Source organism: Plecotus auritus (genome assembly GCF_963455305.1).
Source record: "Plecotus auritus genome assembly, chromosome: 6".
In the NCBI taxonomy this organism is placed as follows: domain Eukaryota; kingdom Metazoa; phylum Chordata; class Mammalia; order Chiroptera; family Vespertilionidae; genus Plecotus; species Plecotus auritus.
In genome coordinates, this window is record NC_137773.1 from 172,798,196 (window position 1) to 172,819,935 (window position 21,740).

The following is a 21,740-nucleotide window of genomic DNA, read 5'->3' on the forward strand; positions in this document are numbered from 1 at the left end:
CCGCAGCGAGATGCAGCCTACTTTTCTCCAGAGGGATTTACACCAGTAAGTTTCAGGATCCTGGTTATTTCCTCGGTGCGTGTAAGACACCCTGGGTTCTTCCCTTACCCACTCCATCAGGAGTTCTTGTCAATCTCCCGGCCCTTCTACTACAGGGTCACGGCCCTCACCCAGTCCTCTAATCTCGCCTGGGGTGGCCTCCTCTTCCCCTTGGCCTCCCTTCCAGCCACCCACTTGCAATAAGGCCCGCACTCCTCACCGCCGGCCCGTCAAGCCTGCAGCTGCGTGACTTCTGCGACCTCTCCGCCCCACCTCGCATCACTGAACACAGAACCAGTGCTCCCTCTGCCTGGAACCGTCTCTCCCCAGCTCTCTGCGGGAGCCTCTCCCGCACCCTCGTTTCTCAGGCCTCGTCCCTCACCACCCCCTTAGGGTCCTCCTGCATCTTCCTCGCAGATACTGCTCTATTCCTCACAGAGCTTATCACCAGTAGGATTGCTTTATTTTCTGTTCAATGTTGTGTTTACCTTGCACCTTGCAGAGTGCCGACCCCGTGGCTGGGGCTCGGTAAGTACTAGTTTCAGCTGTGAACAACGAATAAGCTGACGTTTATGGATGTATGTATGTACTAGTGTATACACTGAGTGGCCAGATTATGATGATCTCTGAATGCATAATAATCTGGCCACTCAGTGTATATCCTATATAATAAAAGGCTAATATGCAAATTGTCCCCTCGACCAGGAGTTTGACCAGCAGGCAGGCTGGCCAACCGCCCATGTCCCCTCCCACTGACCAGGCTGGCCAGACCCCACCCATGCACGAATTCATGCACCAGGACTCTAATATATATATATATATATATATATATATATATATATATATATATATATATATATATATATATATATACTGAGTGGCCAGATTATTATGCGTTCAGAGATCCTAATAATCTGGCCACTCAGTGTATATATTTATTTATTTTTGAGCTGACTTTTAATTGGGCTTTTGTGGCATGAAGCCACACTGCCCCCTAGAGGTGCTCTGGGCAATTGGCCTGCCCAGCCCCTGACTGTCTCAGGATGGGGCCCAAACACCCACTTCCATTTACCAGGAGTTGATAGAAGGGAGTCTGAGCCCCGCCCACAGCTGGGGATCACCTTGCCTGGCCCTCTCTCACTGCCTGGGCAGTTTTCCCCAACTGGCTGAAATGGATCAAGACATAAAGGGGTCGTCCCCGAGGGAAAATCTTCGTAAGTGGAGATATCTAAAAGACTGGGCCAGACGGAGTGGCTGGAGCTGGAGGCAAGAGTGGCAGTTCCCACCCCAATGTGAGGCCAGGCCTCGGCACCAGACACGGGTGCGGGGCACAGCCAGGTGTCACCAGGGGCCCAGCGACGGCCCCGGAGGTAGAAAGTAACCGAGGCTGGCGGTGCTGGGAAGGCCAGCAGGGAAGGCACGCAGCCCGAGTGCAGAGCAGCCAACAGCAGCGCTGCAGGGCCACAGGCAGCAGCTCCGATGCCGTGACCAGCCTCTCTCTCCAGGGACCTCGTGAGGGAGGCCGAGTCCAGGAGCAGCTGCACTTCCTGCTGACACGGGGGCGAGCGCTCAGGGCACTGCGGCTTTCTGCTGGGAGGCAGCCACGCGGCACGTGGGCGGGTCCTAGGGAGCTCACTCCACGTGGAGAAGATGATGGCCGTCCTCACAATCACGGACACTGGTCACGGCATGCACCTTTCAAGGGCGTGTCCAGGCCTAGGACCTCAGGCCTTGGAGATGGGCTGGGGGAAGGTAAGCTTTCTGAGGCCTGGGATGCCATCTCTAGCTCTCTGCTGTCGCCCAGGGCCTACTACAGTGCTGGGCACACAGTAGGTATTACGTAAATATTTGTTGGGGGACTGAGTGAGTGGAGGGGGACTGAGCGAGTGGAGGAAACGAAGATGAGGATGCAGACGCTGAAGGGCTCTGCCAGGCAGCTCAGGGTTCCTGTTGGCCCTCGGGCGGGAGGCCAGGAGGTCACTGCACCAATGGTGTCGGCTGGGAGCTGAGTCCAGAGCCAAGCGCTGGGGAGCGTCCACCTGTCAGCACAGCTTGGGCATCAGGGAGGAAAGAGGCTGGGAGGCCGCGCCAGGCTGGAGTAGCAGCGGGAGAAGGTGGAGAGACAGATGGAGGGACAGGTGGGAGCTGTCCAGGAAAAAGAGACGAAACAAGGATGTGGAAGCGGGTGCTGGGGACAATGCCAAGGAGGAGCACTTTCAATTTTGCCCAAGAAAAAGCAGCCCTCAGTCCACCGTCACCGGAGCCATCTTCCTGTTCATTGTTTCTTTGGTTATCACTGGGGGCCCTCAGCACCCAGGGCCCTGGCAGGAGAGCCTGTACCACAGTCAGACTCGGTAGCATTCATCGGAAAGCGTGCACATTGGGAAGATGACGTCTTCCCGAGGCTACGTTCTCAGTGCAGCGCACAAGAGTAAGGCCCAGATTTTGGATTCTGGTTCTGCCGGCTCATGCTTTAAGGACTGGCAACAAGCCTGCAAGATTCTCTCTCACCTTGGCCATGACAGAGAGATGGCCCAAGCCAGGATCGCCCAGGCAGGCAAAGCAGCCCGTCTGGGAACCTGGAGTCAGAGACCCCAGCCTGCGGAGAAGGGAGCCATCCGGGTGCAGGACCTGGGGAGGCAACTGCATGTGAGTCCTCAGAGTTGGTCTGAGATGGGCGCATGGCTAACTTGGGCTCCACAAAGCTCATCTTTGAGGCCACTCGGGGTCCCTGAGGTGCCCATGGAGACACCGGTGGTGCCACCAAGAAATGGATGGTGTTGCCCAGCCGGTGTGGCTCAGTGGTTGAGCATCAACCTATGAACCAGGAGGTCACAGTTCGATTCCCGGTCAGGGCACATGCCTGGGTTGCAGGCTTGACCCCCAGTAGGGGGCATGCAGAAGGCAACTGATCCAGGATTCTCTCTCATCATTGATGTTTCTGTCTCTCTCCCTCTTTCCCTTCCTCTCTCTGAAATCAATAATATATATATTCACACACACACACATATACATAATTTAAGAAAAGAATGGTGTTGGCCCAGAGTCAAGGTTTGAGAGATGGCCACAGAAGGATCTTCTCTGAGGAGCGGGGGCCTGCCTGTCTGTCCCACAAGCACAGGCGCCTCAGCGCACCTGCTAAAAGGTAGACTAAACCATCTCAGGGTCCCGTGAACCCGATAATCCCCTTGAACAGTGGGGGAGGGCAAAGAAAGCACTGTTTGCTCAGAGCCAATGTAGACGCTGGGTCAGAGATGCATACCAAGCTACAGGGCCAAAACATGTGGACTACTTTATCATCATGACAAATATGATAACAAACAATGACACCGGAGCACGTGCCACGTGACAGTGCCCAGCGGAGCATACGAACACAGCAGGTATCCGTGAGTACTTGCTGGATATGAATCAAGCCCTTCACGTGCCTTCCTTTGATCCACCCCACGAGGCAGATGAAATTATCCCTGATGATAGAAACCGAGGCGAGAAGCCAAGTAACTTGCCTGAGGTCACAGTCCTCATGAGCGTAGTCAGAACTCTCACTGGGCCCAGGCATGCGGGTGCCAGCCACTGACCTCTCCCCCCGACCCGTGCAACTCACCCGAGGGCACAGAGGCCTGAGCCCTTAGCATGTGGTTGCCAGGGAACAGGTGAGATGCAGACACCCTTCTGGGTTACGCTGGACACATTTGTGATTTCCTGTTCTGTGGACAACCAGCTGCAGGCGGCTGCGTGCAGCAACTTCATGGAGCATTTGTTCTGAGTGCTCCCTGTCACCATGGTAACCCAGAAGCCTTTCAGGCTGGCACTGTGCACAGAGCCTGCATCCATCCCATGTGGGGTGGGAATGTGTCACCATAGAAACAGTTTCCCCCACCTTACCAAAGGGCTGTTGGATAGACAGGGGTAGGGGTGGAGGGGCTGGGAGCTCAGGGCTGGGGCAGGACGCACCTTGGCCAGGCTGGCAGTGAAGAGCACGCACTCGAAGAGCTGGCCCATCCTCTGGAGGAACTCGTCCACGTGCGGCCGCTTTAGCACGTACACCTGCAACGGCAGGAAGCCGCGAGCGGCGTTAGAGCAGGCACTGGGGATGGCCCGGGTCCAAACGCCAGTGCAGGGAGGGTTCCTAAAATGACCTGCCTCCTGCCTGCGGGGTCTATGAGCCGGATGAAGGTCCAGATCTTATGAGGGGCTCGTACTCTGGTGTGGCACTTCACGCCAGACACACACTCAGATTGGGCTCCGGGTCTGAGTCTGGCGTCCCCCTGTCCCACACCCCCCAAGGGGGAAAGGAAGGCTGAGCAGGGACCCGAGGGCCTGGGATTTTCAGACCCAGGGAATGGAAGGGCCATGCCCTGTTTGTGAGAAACAAGTCATTCATTTCACTGTGTTTCTGGGCACACACTCTGGGTGAGCCTATGTGTGGACCCAGGCCATGGTGCGGGGCATCCTTTGGAGTCCAGGCCTGGCCCAGCAGGTCCTCCGATGGGAACACCTCCTCGCTGGGAAGGCCTGTGAAGGAGGTGCCTTCCCTGTGGGCTTGGGACGGCACCGTGGACACCACAAAGGCCCTGCGCTTGGGCTTGGAACAGAAATGAGTGGTTCGGGGGATGTGAAGCAGCCAAATCCCAGGCCCCAGACACGGGCCATCGGGGGGGGGGGGGGGGCACCCAGCAGAGGGAGCAAAGCGTTTTCTAGAAGGGCGGGGCCCCGTGCTCCTGACTGGGGGCCTGAACAAATCTGAGGAAACAGGGAGATGGTCGGGAAGGCAACGCTGGTGAGCAAAGATAGAGGAGGTAGGAGGAGGGAAGAACTAATTAAAACCTGAATAAATTCCATTCGAAATTAGCCACGTCCCTAAAATAAATCAGACTTGTTAAAATTCAATTCAGCTTGTGTTCACTGAGCCTCGGTGCTGTGCTCAGCCTGAAGCAGTTACAAAGATGAGTAACACCCAGGCCTGGCCCTTAAAGAGCTCACAGTCTAGAGCAGACACACACAAAAATATACCAAAACTAGAGGCCCGGTGCATGAAAATTCATGCACTGGAGGGGGGCGTTCCTTAGCCCAGCCTGCCCCCTCTCACAGTCTGGGAGCCCTCAGGGGCGGGAGGTGACCTGGCGATCAGGGGAAGGCGACGCCCCATCACACTTCTGCTGCTGCCACTGCCGGCAGCACAAGCCTCGCCGGCCCTGGTTTCCTGAGCCTCGGGCGGCCCTGGGCGGCTGGGCAGCCACCATCTGAGGCTTGCCTGCGCCTCGGGCTGGCCCTGGGCAGCTGTGGGGCTGAGGGGTTTGGGGGACTCCAGAGACAGGTGCGCGGAGTGGCCACGCCCGCCTGGGGGCTGGCCTGGCCTTGCCGCACGCCTGCTGCCCTGGCGGGGCTGAGGGGACTAGGCGCCACCATCTTGTGGCTGTGGGCATTACCATCTTTGAGGGCATGGCAGTCAATTAGCGTATTCCCTCCTTATTGGCTGTGGGCACTGCCATCTTTGAGGGTGGAGCAGTCAATTAGCATATTCCCTCCTTATTGGCTGTGGGTGCTGCCATCTTTGAGGGCGGGGCAGTCAATTAGCATATCCCCTCCTTATTGGCTGTGGGTGCCACCATCTTTGCGATGGCGTGAGGGTCAATTAGCATATTCCCTCTTTATTAGATAGGATAAGCATGCACAACAAGAGTTACAGCAGAGGCGTAAATTAAGGACAATCAGTTGCCCTCTGAAGAGGAGGGAATCATAGAAAGGTAATGTTTGGCCTGGACCTTGACGGATGAATAGGAGTTCACCAGGCCAGCAAGGAAAAGCGAGCTTCCCAGCAGAGGAAACAGTAATAAGCATGAGACCTGGGCTGGAAATATGTGGGGTGTCAGAGAATGGCCAGTGCCCTGCGTGACCAGGCCTCCAGCAACAACCATCAAAGAAGGGAGATGGGGGCTAGGAGAAGTGGCCGAAGACGAAGTGTGAGAGACAGGTGGGAGCGAGTATGCGGGGCCCTGAATTTCGGCAGATGGAGCAGGTTGGACATCCTACAAGAGGAGGAACAGAGGGGAGACAGGGGGCTCTGTACCACACAGGAATTCTTTTTTAAAAAAATATATTTTTATTGCTTTCAGAGAGGAAGGGAGAGGGAGATAGAAACATCCATGATGAGAGAGAATAACTGATCATCCGCCTCCTGCACGCCCCCTACTGGGGATCGAGCCTGCAACCCGGGAATATCCCCCGACTGGGAATCGAACCATGACCTCCTGGTTCATAGGTTGACGCTCAACCACTGAGCCACCCTGGCTGGGGCACACAGAAATTCTATAGAGCCAGGACTTGGTGGGAAACTCGTGGCCGATCGAAAGAGTAAAGCGAGCATGGGTCTGTGGCCGAGGGTGCGGTGAGGGGTCTGCGGAGCTGGGAGGCTGGGGGGGTGGGGGCTGAGGGCGGAGCCAGTGGCTGCAGCAGCTCCAGGGACTCTCTTTGCCCCGGAGCCTCTTGGTGCAGGGAATGGCGTGGCCCGGGGTCCTCAGTCTCCCTGGGAAGGCCGCTTGGAAAGCAAGCTTCGCTACCGGCAAAGGGCAGGAGACTGCTTTGGGAACTCTGGTGTTGGTGCCTCCGGCAGAGAGGAGGGTCCGGGGCCCGGATGCCGGTGTCCAGGCCCGCGTCCCCGTGCAAGTAACCGAGAATAGGCCCATCGGGACCTGCACAGCCTATCCTGGATTACTTGAACGAGGCCACGGCCTCGCCCGGGCTTTGGTCCTCCTCCTGGCGCCTGTGGCTTCCTTCCCTCAGGACAGAGAGTGTTTGAACCCCGTCCCGGTGCCCTGGGGTCTCAGAACCGTCTGGAGGGAGGCTGGGGGAGCTGGGCTGGCTCCTTCTAGAAGGGTCTGGCCATAGCAGGTCAGGCCCCGAGGGTCACGCTCACAGTCACGAGGCATTAATTTCTCTCCTCATTCTTGCCATGCCAGTGGGCAGCCTCACCTTCGGCTCATTACTTTGTAACATGAGCCAAGATAATAAGTGCAGAAGCCTTAACTGCTTCTCAGATGCTAAGTTAATTCAGTGGATGCTTTTGCAAATGTTAAATGCCCAAGGGCCTGCTGTTTTGGCTCCCCGGATGGCTTTTAAAAGCATGAAGTGTGGAGATGCTGGGGACAAGGCTGCCTTCTCCCGGGGCGGCTTCCTGGCAGGGCCTCCTGGCAGGCAGGAAAGGGACTGCAGTGTCAGGGGAAGAGTCTCATTTTAAATCTTTACGTTGTATGCCCTTGAGGCAACACTTTCTCTGGCTGAGGCTCGGTTTCCCCATCTGGACATGTGGTGGCTGGATCAGCGGATTCCCAGGGCCTTGGCAGTTCCGACACCCTCCACTCAAGGACCAGAGACTACGGGCATTGCTAAGGAGACACGTCCTGTTATGGGTTAAAGAGAGAGAGAGAGAGAGAGAGAGAGAGAGAGAGAGAGAGAGAGAGAGAGAGAGGGAGAGAGAGAGGGTGGGGGGGGGGGAGGGAGATATCGCTTCCTGGGATGTGAACTATCAGGCCAGAAACTCCCACTTTAAGACCGCAGGGATGACAGGAAGATAGATGGTCAGATCACCCCTGTGGGAACCCCCACAAAGGCTCTGCAGCCTTCCAAGCTACTTTTCCTACAATGTTTCCAATATGTTCATAAATGAAGCTTTTCCCGGAGGAGCTTCATGCAGATAAGGAGAAAAAATCAGGACAAAGATGCAAGCCAACTGACCCAGGGGTCCTCAAACTTTTTAAACAGGGGGCCAGTTCACTGTCCCTCAGACCGTTGGAGGGCCGGACTATAGTTTAAAAAAAAACTATGAACAAATTCCTATGCGCACTGCGGGCCCGGGACGAGTCGGCTGCTAAGCAGGACAGGCAGCGGCACCCGGCGGGCCGGATAAATGTCCTCGGCGGGCCGCATGTGGCCCGCAGTTTGAGGACGCCTGGACTAGGCTCTCTATGCAACGCCGCCCACTGATCCCAAACTCACACCCTTCGCCCTTTCTCTTGGGTTGGGTTTTTGCTAAAGATTCTGGAGAACATGGTGTCGGAGCGACAAGATCAGGCTGGATGGCCGGCATGGGAAACGGACACCTTTTCCAGAGAATCCACCGCAAGTGGCTGCTGTGTGGCCTTTTCCTGTCACTTGCTAGTCATGGGGAAACGGAGACTCAGCCAGAGAAAGCAATTACAAGAGGAAGTTAATTAATTAGACGATCAAGCGAGACGAGCGGGGGGCACGGAAACGTCTAAATGTCTGCATCAAATCAAAGAACAATTTGACCTTGCCACCACATCTAATATTTATAATTTCCCTTACAAACGCAGGACACAACACATTTATGAGTGAAAAGAAGAAGAGCAGGATACCATTGTATCTACTTTACAAAGCTTGCTTCCTTCTGATTCAGTAATAAGATTATCACTGAAGTGGGACGTTAAAGAAAGTCCAGCAGAAATGTAATTACTAAAACATGCTCATTGAAACTCAGATTTTAGCTTTGATTTCTTACCTGATGTATCGTTCCATCGATTTCAACCGGAACAATAAAATCAGCATTGCTAATAGGCTAGAGAGAAAAGAAACCGCCATTAATACGTCTCAAAGGGCGAAATAAAACGGAAAATTTTAGCGAGAAAAGCGCTTGCCTGGACCCATGTGTTTATTATTGGGAAAAACAGTCCAGAAGGGTGTTGGAGCGCGCCTGGGTTCCTTAAAGTAAGCACAAGCAGGAAAGCGTATTATTATTTTTTTTCCAGAATATCGTTACATTTTCAGCATCTCGGTCCAACTTCTTCATCACGTGCCTTTGCCTCAACCACAAAGGGTGGGGCAGCCTGGTTAGGGAATGGGGCTCAGAAGCTCAGCTCTGGTCTGAAGCCCGGATAATAGGGAACCACCGTTGGCCACCAGGGGGAGGCGATGAGACTCCAATGGTCCCAGAGGACAGGGCTACTTTGGGGGCGATAATGAATACTGGGCCCACAAGGCCAGCTGCCCAATGACGGGCAGGAGATGCTCAGCCCATGGACACAAAGCAGGGCCAAGGACTCGTGTGGGTGAAGCTAGAGGCCACACAGCACGACCTCGGGCAGGCTCTCTCTGGACCCCAGTTCCCCCTCTCTTCCATAGCTACTGTGACAAGTGTCCATGGCTCCATCCAGTCCTGAGCACCAGGGATTTCAGGCCACCCTCGCCTGCTCTGGTCTAGGTCACACTCACAAACTGCGGGATATTTCAGATAAGGCTGCCAATATTAATGCCATTTAACATTCAACTCTGATTCTTCAGCTAGCCGCTATGTTCCCAACGACGGACTCACAAAGAATTCTAAATGGAAATCCTCAAATCAGGTGGAAAACGAGTCCAATGAACAGGCCCAGGAGAATCATCAGGGAGCAAACCCTTGGGACGAGCAGGAGAGTCAGGGAGGGAGGGAGAAGGGGCGGGGTGGCCCCTGGGCAGGGGTTTGGGTACAGAATCTCTGGTCAGACTCTGACCTGGGGTCTGCCTTGAAGGCCATTGCTGTACACATTCTCCTTTGCTATGTAAACTGAAGAAACGTGGAAAATACAACCATTACTAAGCACGCTGCAGAGCACCTGAGGCTTGAGATAACAGTTTATTCACTCCTATGGCTGGGAGGCCACGGACGAGTTCACAACTGAGATCATTTCGCTACTAAAATACGGAATCATGCTAAAAAGCAAAATGGGGCCGAGGAGAGAAACCCTGACAAGGCATTGGATGGTGAAATCATATTCCACAGAGTATACTGAAAGAAAAAAAAAATCCCCCAGCTCAGAGAAGGCACCCGCCCTTGATCCCAGCACATGATGGTGTGGAGGAGACCATGGGTGCCAAGGCCACGCTTATGTGTTGTACATGTTCAAGGAGAGAGGCTCACAGCTTTCCAATTCTCAAAGGGTTCTGAAATGCCCAGAATGGTAAAAACACCACACAATAAAGACGATTCTGTTGCAAATGTAGGCAGGCCAGGCAAGAAGAAATGAGAAGATGCTGTCCCCATTCAGTGGCCTATGAATGCCCTGCGAGCAGGCCCTGGAGGCCCCGCCTGTGGAGCCAGGAGCCCCCAGCAACCTTGAGCGGTCTGGCCCGGGTTGCCTGCACTCCCAGAGTTGCTTGGGGGGCAGCTGTCTATGCTGTGACAGCTACCGACCCCTACCCTAAAGGGCTTCCCTTTCTCCAGAGGGACTTGGAAAAAGCTCTGAGCAACTTGCTCGTGGGGGAGGGGACGAAGGCTGCCAGTGCCATTCCGGGCTGAGCTGGGCCACAGGCCACGGTAGCCCTTGGTTCAATCCTGGGAGGGCCCTCGAGGTTGTGGGTGGTACCACCCGCCCCAGTGGCCAGACGGCCATGTGTCAGTGCTAAAGGCAAGCGTGCCTCTCCTCCGCTCTCCCAAAGGACTCAAAGGTGAGCACCTGGCCTTGACCTGTCAAGGAAGGCCTGTTTAGTGAGAGCAGGCGAAGGAAAAAAATGTTGGCATGAAGGTCTGCAGGCAGATTTGATGGCTCTTCCGCTTCCCACACACCATCAAGGAATGCTGGTTCACGTGAGACACATGCCCCGTCATGGATGGGGCCTCCATGGGAAGTAGGGGCGTCTTGGGATGCACTACATAGAGGAACGTGGTCTAACTGGCCAGCGATGCCAGAAATACCCCAAGGCAAACAGGACCAGGACCCTAAACACCGCTTTTTCCCCCAGCACACCAATCCCCTATTTCCAAACCTTTTCATCATTGGCCTCTTTGAAATAATGTATTCCTTTTTAAAAAAAATGGAAAATGGTTAATTATCTCAATAGTGTAATTACAGCTGCTCCGCACGGAGGTCCTCTGGTAATCTGTAATTAAGTTTTGCTCTTACTCTGACGGGGACCTAGGGAGTGAGGGAGGTGATAAGATGTAGACTACCAGCCAGGCCGGTGTGGCTCTGTGGATGAGCATCGGCCTTTGAACCAGGAGGTCACAGTTCAATTCCCGGTCAGGGCATATTCCTGGATTGCAGGCTCGATCCCCAACGTGGGGAGTGCAGGAGGCAGCCGATTAGTGATTCTCTGTCATCATTGATGTTTCTATCTCTCTCTCCCTCTCCCTTCCTCTCTGAAATCAATAAAAAAAAAAATATATATATTTTTAAAATTATGGACTATCTGATGCTCACCTTGACATCACAGAAGCCTCGAGCCCTTCAGGGGAAAAGTCATGCAGGTGGACACTCATTTAGCTGTGAAGCTTCTCAAATCCCTAGCAACCTCTTGTTATGAAAATGGTCAAGATACTGGTAAAGGGCGGAATCTGTTCAGATGCCGTCACTCTGGAAGTCATCTTCAGCGTTGGACATCTTTCAAACACGGGTCTGGGAAAGCTTCCAGGAGAGCAGGTTGCTCGGACCGTGCCCCCCTCCCCCTCCGCCCTGCCCCTCCCGGTAACACATATGGCCCTCTGGTTACCCTGACAAATACACAGCAGTGTCCTGGGGCATCGGTGCACCGCCTGCCTTGTGCCTCCTGAGAAGCACTTCTGAGGGTTCAAGTGCTGGAAAGTCCAATCTCATACATAGGAATGGGTCTCAGGGATCCTGGCAGCCCAGCATCCCCCCCGCCACACCAATGATGTTAATATTCAACTCCCTGAGTTACTGTTCACCTGAGTTAATAAACAACTGTTCTTGGGATTTCTTCACGAACATGACGTCACACACTAACCACCATACGTGTGGTCTTTATGTTGACTCACCTTGAATGAGCTGTGTACCAACGTTTCATCTAAATCAATGACCACACATTTCTTCCCATAGTCAAGCACCGTCACCTCGGGGAGGAGGTATTTAGCTGGTGGCTAAAGAAAAAAAAAATGATTATTACCCTGATATAAAAGACAAACCCATCCTCTTATTGCCGTATTGTACTATGTTAATGAGTATTACCCTGATATAAAAGACACACCCATCCTCTTAATACTGTATTGTACTATGTTAATGAGGTTAAAAAGGAAACCAAACCAATTTATTTATTTTAAATTCTTTATTGTTTAAAGTATTACACAAGTCTCCCTTTTTCCCCCATTGACCTCTCCCCGGCCACCCCCAGCCCCCAGCACATGCCCTCACCCCCCTACTGTCTGTGTCCATTGGTTACACTCATATGCATGCATACAAGTCCTGTGGTTGATCTCTTACCCCCTCACCCCCTGCCTTCCCTCATAGCTTGGACAGTCTGTTTGATGCTTCTATGACTCTGGATCTATTTTTGTTCATCAGTTTATGATGTTCATTATATCCCACAAATGAGTGAGATCATGTGGTATTTATCTCTCTCTGACTGGCTTATTTCGCTCAGCATAATGCTCTCCAGTCCCATCCATGCTGTTGCAAATGGTAAGAATTCCTTCTTTTTTACAGCAGCATAGTATTCCATGGTGTAGCTGTACCACAGTTGTTGTTTTTTTTCCACATGTTAATTTCCTGAAGCCAAACATTTAGATGCCTGGTCCAGTGCATCATGGAATTTTGTAGTTTGCAACTGAAGTTTTACCAAATTCTGTGCCATTGTCTGAATGGCCATTATGAGGGCCGAGACTTGGGAACCAGATAAACCTGGGTTTGACGATCAGCTCTGTCTCTTTCCAGGCTGTAAGCTGGGGTGATAATACCTATCATGAAAGGCTGTGGTTATCTGCTATAACTGCGGTAAATGCCTGCATTCTGCCTGGCACATATATAATGGTTATTGCTATTGTTAAAATGGACTACACAGAAATGAATGTTTAATTATAACAGCCACTCTAACTATGCAGGCTCATTTCCCTGGAATCACATTTTGCCTGAGATTCACTATGGTACATAAGTATATTTCAGAGCTATAGTGGAACCACAGTATTTTTTATTTGTTTTTTAGTGATTGAAATGTTCATAAACTTGAAGGGAAACTATAGACCCACCAGCAAAATGCAACCCCAAGTACCCTCCAGGCATAGGAAACAGAAATAAAACGGGTCCAGGTTCAGCGCCCTGCCCAGTGCCTGCCCCACTGCGGTGTAACACTGAGGGCGTGTGGCATTTTTACCTCTCTGCTTTAACCCACATGCTGCGCGTTAGCCAGAAAATCTCCTTATAGGTCTTTGCAGTAGCTGACTCTAACCTTGTGATAAAAAGGTCATGAAGAATTAATAACACGCTAGCTATCTTCAGACAACCTCATTCTGGATTCAGAGTATTTCTTCCTTTGGGTCTTGCTTCATTTTCAAAAATGATCTGAAGTATTTTAGTTTACTCTGTGGCAGAGCCAGTATCCAATGTTAACAAGCTAAGTCTCTGAGCTGGAAGAAGGTCAAGCTCTGTGCAATGTTTAATACTCAACAAAACACAGGAAAACATCTGTCCCTAGCCACTGAAGAAGGAACGATTTAGTTTATCAAATAAAACAAGAGAAAAGTGAAATCAAGATGAATTCCCTTTTAAATGGCTTTTTTTTTGTTGTTGTTGTTTGTTTTTGGTCTAAACTGAACCTTAGTCAAGGACCTGGAGTTAATTTTGGACTTTAGCCGGTTCGGTAGGGAAGGTAGCGGAGGCGGTCATCTGGTGAATCGGCAAGTGGAATGGTCATTCTGGCAAGAAGGTACTGGGCGGGGCTGACCAGGACGAGGCTATGTGTGGGGACGCGGGCATTTCTCATTCTAGAGGGGCTCTCTCTAGTGAGTGTGGGTGCTTCATGCTTCCCAACCTCATCCAGAAAACGCCTCCCTATTCACCAAACACTACCAGGATTCCTAACCTGGCAGCACTGGGAACAGGTGTGCCCACACATGGGCCATGGGACTCAGGGTGCCAGGAAGGACTGTGCCATTATAAACCAGCAAGCAGGCAGGTTATTAGTGAAATTAACATACACTTGCAAGAAGTTTTCTATTGAAAAGTGCTTTAAAAAGGCAGGGTATGACAAACTCTAAGTGAACATAAGGATTTGGGTTATTTCTGCTGTTTGGGCAATAACAGCAAACATGCTTGTGACTAGAATAGAATTTGTTTTAACTTCTTATTATACAGAATATAGGCGTGGCCCAGCTGGTGTGACTCAAGAGGTCACGGGTTCGATTCCGGGTCAGGGCACATGCCTGGGTTGCGGGCTCGATCCCCAGTAGGGGGCATGCAGGAGGCACCCAATTGGTGATGTTTCTCTCATTGATGTTCCTATCTCTCTATCCTTCTCCCTTCCTCTCTCTCTAAAAATCAATAAACACATATTTAAAAAAATTAAAAAAAATATAGACATGAAAACACAACTATTCTCTTTTCCATGCTCTTCCCGACCCCCAATCCCTTCCCCCAGATGTCTCCCTTTTTAGTTTGGTGTCTACCTGTCCAGTCCTTTCTCTATGCATTTAAGCACTAAGACAGCATTTTAACTTTATGTAACTGATAGCCAACCTGGAAAGTAAGAATCTAGACATTCTATCTCCGGCATCTCTGAAAACACCCAAGATCGGCTCAAAGGGGCTCAGTTATTTTCCAAACCCAAGAATAAAAACTACTTGCGTAGCATATTTAACCCACACCTGACAAACACTCTCTGAGTTAACAGGAAGTGAGATGCCTACCATCACTGCTCTGAGGGAAAGGGCGAGAGGGTGTTAAGCCAGCTATTGACTTAGCATCTGTGCTGCGGGGGGCAAGGGGCTGGGAGGATCCCATTAATCCTTAGCCCGTTTCCTAAGCGCACACAGCTCCTCTGGGCGCTGCGCTTTGGATGCACGCAAAGCCTCCAGACCACGGGTCAGAATTCTTGCGGACAGCTGTGTCCTTGGAGCATGCAAGGACACTTATATACAGGCCATAGGGATCTGTTGCTTCCACTGATCTGTCCAGGTGATGCTTGAATCATTAACTAAAAAAATGTCCTGAAGCAAATTTTCTCTCGGGCCAACATAAAGCTGAAGAAGAGAAACACCAGTTCTATCAAGAGGAGTACTGCCAGGGGAATAAAGGGGGTGAGGATGGCTGGTGGTGGGGGGACAGAAAGCACGTGGTAGTATGGGGAGGAGGAGGAGGAGGAGGAGGAGGGGCAGGAGGAGGAGGAGGAGGAAGGGGAAGGGGAGGAAGAAGGGACCGTGACTTGTCATCCACGGTTTGGGAATTCTCTTCCTGGGAGTCGATCTGAGATTTCCTGTCCTAGGTGAACTTGCAGCCAAGAATAGTTAATTCTATAGTTGCTTACTTTCTTTTTTTTAAAAAAAATATTTTATTGATATTTTACAGAGAGGAAGGGAGAGGGATAGAGAGCTAGAAACATCGATGAGAGAGAAACATCGATCAGTTGCCTCCTGCACACCTCCCACTGGGGATGTGCCTGCAACCAAGGTACATGCCGTTGACCGGAATCGAACCCGGGACCCCTCAGTCCACAGGCCGACGCTCTATCCACTGAGCCAAACCGGTTTCGGCTTTCTTTCTTCTTTAAAAAAAAATGTTCTTATTAATTTCAGAGAGAGGAAGGGAGAGGGAGAGAGGGATGGGAACATCAATGATGAGAGAGAATCATGGATTGGCTGTGTCCTGCACACCCCCTACTGGGGATCGAGCCTGCAACCCGGGCATGTGCCCTGACTGGGAATCGCACAGTGATCTCCCTGGTTCACAGGTTAACGCTTAACCACTGAGCCACACCAGCTGGGCAGTATTTTTTTTTTTAAACCATGAGCTTGCATTTATCGCTTCGTGAAAAATCAAAACGCCAAACCTGCACATAGACACAGAAAAGCCTGAGAATGAAAAAAGAGGGGTGAGGTGAGAAGCTGAGACGGGGGACCCCCTGCTGGAACTAGTCGCGGGTATCTTTCGTGTTCAGGGCCTGGAAAAAGCTTTCAGGAGGTCGTGGGACCTGCTTTGTGGGCTCAGTCCAAGCCTGGATTTCTGGGCCTGTGGCGCAGCACCCCCAGCTCTCTGGGCTCCCAGGACTGACCAGGTCCCCCTGTGTTAGAAGAGCTACTCTGTGTATGTGGCCTGCGGCCTTGCCAGGTGGGTGCAGGTTTGGCAGGGGAGCCTGAGGCCCGAACCCCCGGGCTGAGCTGGCCTTCAGATGGACGCGGCTCAGTTCTGCACATAAAGCAGGCAGTGGAGAGACCACATGCCCCTCAGGAGAACTGCTTTTCTGGAGGTTCTGACTCAAGGAGCAAGTTACTCGGGCGAGGCTTCGGTTTTCCGCACGATAGCTCACAGATTCCTACAGCCGGCCCCCGTGTCCCGGATGTAAGAGGCAGCCAGCAGGTTAGTGACTCTGCCTGGGCTACGTTACACAAGGAATCCTTTCCCTCTAGGCCAGTGGTTCTCAACCTTCCTAATGCCACGACCCTTCAATACAGTTCCTCATGTTGTGGAGACCCCCAACCATAACGCTATTTTCGTTGCTACTTCATCACCGTCATTTTGCTACTGTTAATGAATCATAATGTAAATATCTGTGTTTTCCGATGGTCTTCCAGGGGTCCTCAAACTTTTTAAACAGGGGGCCAGTTCACTGTCCCTCAGATGGTTGGAGGGCCGGACTATAGTTTAAAAAAAACAAACTATGAACAAATTCCTATGCGCACTGCGGGCCCGGGACGAGTTGGCTGCTAAGCAGGACAGGCAGCGGCACCCGGCGGGCCCGATAAATGTCCTCGGCGGGCCGCATGTGGCCCGCGGGCCATAGTTTGAGGACCCCTGTCTTAGGCTCTACAGCAGCGGTTCTCAACCTGTGGGTCGCGACTCGATCCCCAGTGGGGGGCGTGTAGGAGGCAGCCAATAGATGTTTCTCTCTCATCAATGTTTCCATCTCTCTCTCCCTCTCTAAAAACCAATAAAAACAAATTTAAAAAAATGTAGCCTCATGTTACTTTTTAACAGAACAGAGTTGGCTATCCCCATGATAAAACGCAACATAAGCAAGAACATTTTATACTAGTAGGCCCAAAGCTGTAAGACTCTACGAATGTTTAAATAAAAATTGAATAAATATACATACACTTGGTATGGGAATGACCTGCCTCTGGTCACCCTGAGGAAAAAGAAAAAAAAAAAAAGTCATTGTCAGGTTTCAAGAGAAGGAGAACATATACTCAAAAGAAACTCCAAAGCCCTTCTGAGTGTACAGCAGGCACATGACTTCCCATCCTCGGTACCTTGGCGGTATTTAACGCGAGGGAGGAACCCAAAGGTTTCCCACAGTTAGGGTCTCTGCCTCCCAGACACCCCCTCCCCTGGCAATCCAGGCTGGGCTCCTCAGGCTCCTTACTCATCTTATTTGAATAGGGCCTCTCGTACTCCCAGGAATTTAATCCTTAATTGAAATTTAAAAATGAAAACCCATACTTTATTTTGATCCATGACTCCCTCTAATGACTGGCTTGCTTCTTCTTTTAAGTAAGTTTTCCCCTGAGAACACTAAGCCTTCAGTCTATACAGTGGGCAGGGAAAGGAAGACAAGTTCATCAGATTACAAGGCACTCCCTGGCCACTCCTGGTCCTCTCCTGGGGAGGAGCGGGCAGGGGGTCAAGGCGAGGTACAAGAAGTACCCTCCGAGGCCACAGACATGGGACAGCTTTCCCTTGAAGGGGAACAGGGCCTGTATTCTCAGGGGGGTGTCAAGAAAATTCAGGCCCTGGCCTGGCTGCTGTGGCTCAGTGGTGGAGTGTCGACCCACGAACCAAGAGGTCGTTGGTTCCTGGTCAGGGCACATGCCCGGGTTGTGGACTCGAACGCCAGTAGGGGGCGTGTAAGGGGAGTGCAGGAGGCAGCTGATCCATGTTCTGCTCTCACACCACATCGATGTTTCTATCTCTCTCTTCCTTCTTCCTCTCTCTCTAAAAATCAATAAAAACACAGTCAAGAAAAAGAAAATTCAGGCCCCAAGGAAGAGCCTCCATCATTTCCTCAGCCGTGAATGCCCCTCCCCCCATTCCAAACACGGTGGATGGAAGCACTTCATTTTGGCGTCATTAAGACATGCTAATAAAAGAAGAAGTTTATCTCCATGGAGCATTTCCACGTTCTGTGCTGCTTCTGTTTTAGATGGGGGGATGGGAGGCAACAGACAGCAGCAGCGTGGTCCCCGGTAAGGGCATGCTCAGTTCACGGTCTCCCACACACTGAGTGCTTTGTGGAAAGTGTAACCATCTTTTATGAAGGGGGGGTCTGGTGACAGGGGTGTCACGGAAAGGGCCCAACCTGTCGACAGTGGCAGGTGGCTGGCACCTCTCTGAGCTCTGCGCTGGCTCTAGGAACCAGTTAGCAACTTCTTGATTGTCTCCAGACCCCAGTCAGCCCCTCTGCAGTCTAACAGCGATGATTGTTTCCTCTTGAGATCATCTTGATGGCTCTTTCCTGCTTCAGGACACCTGGGGCTTGTCTGAAGGATTCTAAGCGGCCTCTTGCCATTATTCAAAGCAGATTTGTCCTGCTCTTCAACACCCAGTGGGCGCCATCGGAGCAAATCCCGGTTTTCAAGAACCTATCTAGAGAAGTTCATTTCCGCAGCTCTTAAATCACACTATTTCCAGCAGCTGGACTTGGGCGATTTTAACCAGCTGCTCACAAGCTGTCACAGGTTGGGTCAGCCTGGAGCAGGGTTTCTCAACCCCAGCGCTGCTGACTTTCTGGGCCTGAGAACTCTGCCCTGGGGGGCTGTTTTAGATGTGGGTGCTTAACAGCATCCTGGGCCTCCACCCAGATACCAGTAGGACCTCCAGTAGTGACCATCAAACATGTCCGCAGACATTGCCAAATGTTCCCTAAGGGGCAAAACCACCCCCATCGAGACCCTGCACGTGAGGGAGACTGCGCACAGCTCCCCCACACAGGCACCCCTTCAATGAGAGGAGCACATCAGTGACAGCAAGGTAACAATAACATCCGAAGGGCTATGACCAAAGGCGCTGCTCTAGACAGATGTTTGGGCTCGAAAATCACCCCAGAAGTTTGCGTGTGTGTGTGTGTGCTCGCGGGGGGGGAGGGGTATGCATGTATTAGTGAGTGTCCAGAAACCTCGCTCACTTTGTCCTCACCCTTACAAGTCCTCCTTGGTCTCTGCCATTGGTCTTCTTCTAGGTGCTGACTCGTCCTAGCCTCTGGCCAGGGGCTGCAGACACTGATTTTGGGCCACTGGCCTGCAGGTCCAGGGTGTAACTGGATGTGGCAATGGCTGCCACCAGGCCACTCCTGTCGAAGCATTTCTCCACAGAGGCCATCTGCTTGCTGCTCTCTGTCCACAGCCTCCCCTCTGCCTCTGGCATGCTGAGTTCCATGAGGCAGGGGGAGCTAAGGAGTCGGCAGAAGAGACAGGCCTGGAATCTGCTTCCACATCTCAGGGACCTGGGCTGTGTGTGCCGGGTGTTCCGACCACGTGGAGAGCCAAGGGCTGAGGGCCCTCCTCGGGGAATTAGCTGGTCCCACTTTAACACGGGCTCTTTCTATGAGGGTCTGGTCTCCGACGGAAAACTTGAGTGTCAAGCAAATGATGCATTGCTCAGAGTTAACTTCGTTCTTTAAAAAGGCGTTTTGACAAATGGTAACTGAGGCAAGCCCATGAATGAACACCAAGCCCAGGTGAGCTCAGCTGTGCCGGAGAACTGCCTTTAAAGGCCTCTACTCACGGATACACACAGCTGAATACTGTGGGAAACCTTTGGGGATGTGACACCATCTTCCCAGCTCACTGCATCTGGGCAGAAACTATTCTAAAATAACTCTTACTATCACAGCACTGATTCCTTTCTTTTCTTTTTCTCTTTTTCCCCCCTCTACAGGTCTAGGGTACAAACTATGTTCTCTCCACTAAGGACAATTTTCTACAGAAATAATTTTTAAATTGGGGGGAGGGAAGAGTGAGGAAAGCATACTGAGGGATGGTATCAGAACCTGGGGCTGTGATACGGTTTACAGTGGGATGTCACTGCTCAAATTTCACTCATATATTTTTCTACACCAATGGAGAATAAGGTTTATTATCTGTTAAGGCAAGTCATCCTTCATTATTCTCTCTCTCCCAAATTCTCTAGCTACTCTTAGACATTCTTCTTCTATATAAAATTTAAGTCTTCCTATCCAGAAACACAACACCTTTCTCCATAAATAAGAGCTACCATATTGAAATCTTTTAATGATTCTATTTTTTTGTAGTGTTTTGGGTTTTCTATGTAAATAACCATGTCATCTGCAAATAAAACTAATTTTGTGTCTTTTCCATATTGGTACCAATTGTTTTATTTTCTTGTCTTATTATATCAGTCAGAAACTGCCAATGATTTTCCCATGTTGTTTACTGTTTATTTTTAGAAGATAGTTTTTTATGACATTTAAATGCTTTTCTTCTATGTATTTGGCTGTACTATTGATGGGTATATAAAGATTTATGGCTATTATACACTTCCTGTATTAGACATTTTATCATTATTAAATGTTCCGTTTGCTCCCATTTAATGCTTTTGGCCTTAAATTCTGTTTTGTCTGATATTAACATTGCCACTTTTGCTTTTTATTTGATCTGCTCGGGACATTCTGCCCATCTCTTTATTTTCCATCTTTAAAAAAAATCACTCTATGTTAGATATCAGGTCAAAATCGATTAGCCACCTACTGTCATAGCCATGAGCACAGTTCACCAAATAATTCCAGTTTTCTTTCTGGGCACACAGTAGGATTACATATCTATGTCCCTAGCATTGCCTTGGCCTATAAAATGTAAGTTGAAACGAGGCATGTTACTATCTTTAAAAAAAAATAAGGATATGATAAACATTTATTATATCTTCTTTTACAGTAACGGGCTTAATGTCACATGAGTAGGAATTGGTATGGCCAGGACACAAGCTAAGCCCCACATTCTTAGCCACCACATCATTGTCTTAGTTCAGTGTTTAACCCGTAGGAACAGGCATGTTACTTCTGAGTGAACACTGCCAAGAGCCCGTGTGAGCACCATACTCGCCTTTCCCTGCTGGGACAATCATGGAAGGAGAGACGGGCCTTCCTCTGTCTAGGTCCATGACTGAGGATCAGACAGAGTAATGCAATGCGATAATGATAGTAACAGGTCACGTGAGGCTATCGAGCACGTAAAATGTGGCTAGTTCAAATCAAGATGTGCTATAAATATAAAGTGCACCAGATTCTGAAGAACTATAAGATAAAAAAATGTAAATTTTATCTCATTGACAATTTTTTTGTATTAATTATATGTTAAAATTGTATTTGACTATACTGTATTAAATAAAATATATTATTAAAAGTAATTTATCTTGCCCTGGCCGGTTTGGCTCAGTGGATAGAGTGTCAGCCCGCGGACTGAAAGGTCCCAGGTTCCATTTGGGTCAAGGGCACATGCCCGGGTTTAGGAGTCGATCCCCAGTAGGGGGCGTGCAGGAGGCAGTCAATCAATGATTCTCTCTCATCATTGATGTTTCTAGCTCTCTCTCCTTCTCCCTTCCTCTCTGAAATCAACAAAAATATACTTTAAAAAAAGAAAAAAGAAACAGAACCTTAAAAAAAATTAATTTATCTTAAAAATATTTTGGCCTGGCTGATGTGGCTCGGAGATTGAGCGTCGACCTGTGAATCAGGAGGTCAAGGTTTGATTTCCGGTCAGGGCACATGCCTAGGTTGTGGGCTTGATCCCCAGTAAAGGGCGTGCAGGAGGCAGCCCA

General features: G+C 50.7%; 1 protein-coding gene across 4 annotated transcripts in view; it reads right to left on the bottom strand.

Annotated features, from left to right (window-relative positions):
* CTDSPL (CTD small phosphatase like) overlaps positions 1-21,740 on the bottom strand; it is a 111,557-nt gene that overhangs the window by 7,375 nt on the left and 82,442 nt on the right. For 3 of the 4 annotated variants that reach the window (XM_080675664.1, XM_080675667.1, XM_080675665.1), the window contains exons 3-6: positions 17,065-17,097; positions 11,804-11,905; positions 8,555-8,611; positions 3,991-4,083 (exon numbers count right to left, since the gene is read on the bottom strand). In XM_080675664.1, the coding sequence (XP_080531790.1) occupies positions 3,991-4,083; positions 8,555-8,611; positions 11,804-11,905; positions 17,065-17,097 (285 nt within the window). Of the gene's footprint in view, positions 1-3,990; positions 4,084-8,554; positions 8,612-11,228; positions 11,630-11,803; positions 11,906-17,064; positions 17,098-21,740 lie in introns of those variants that run through there. The other variant, XM_080675666.1, reaches the window with a different exon arrangement.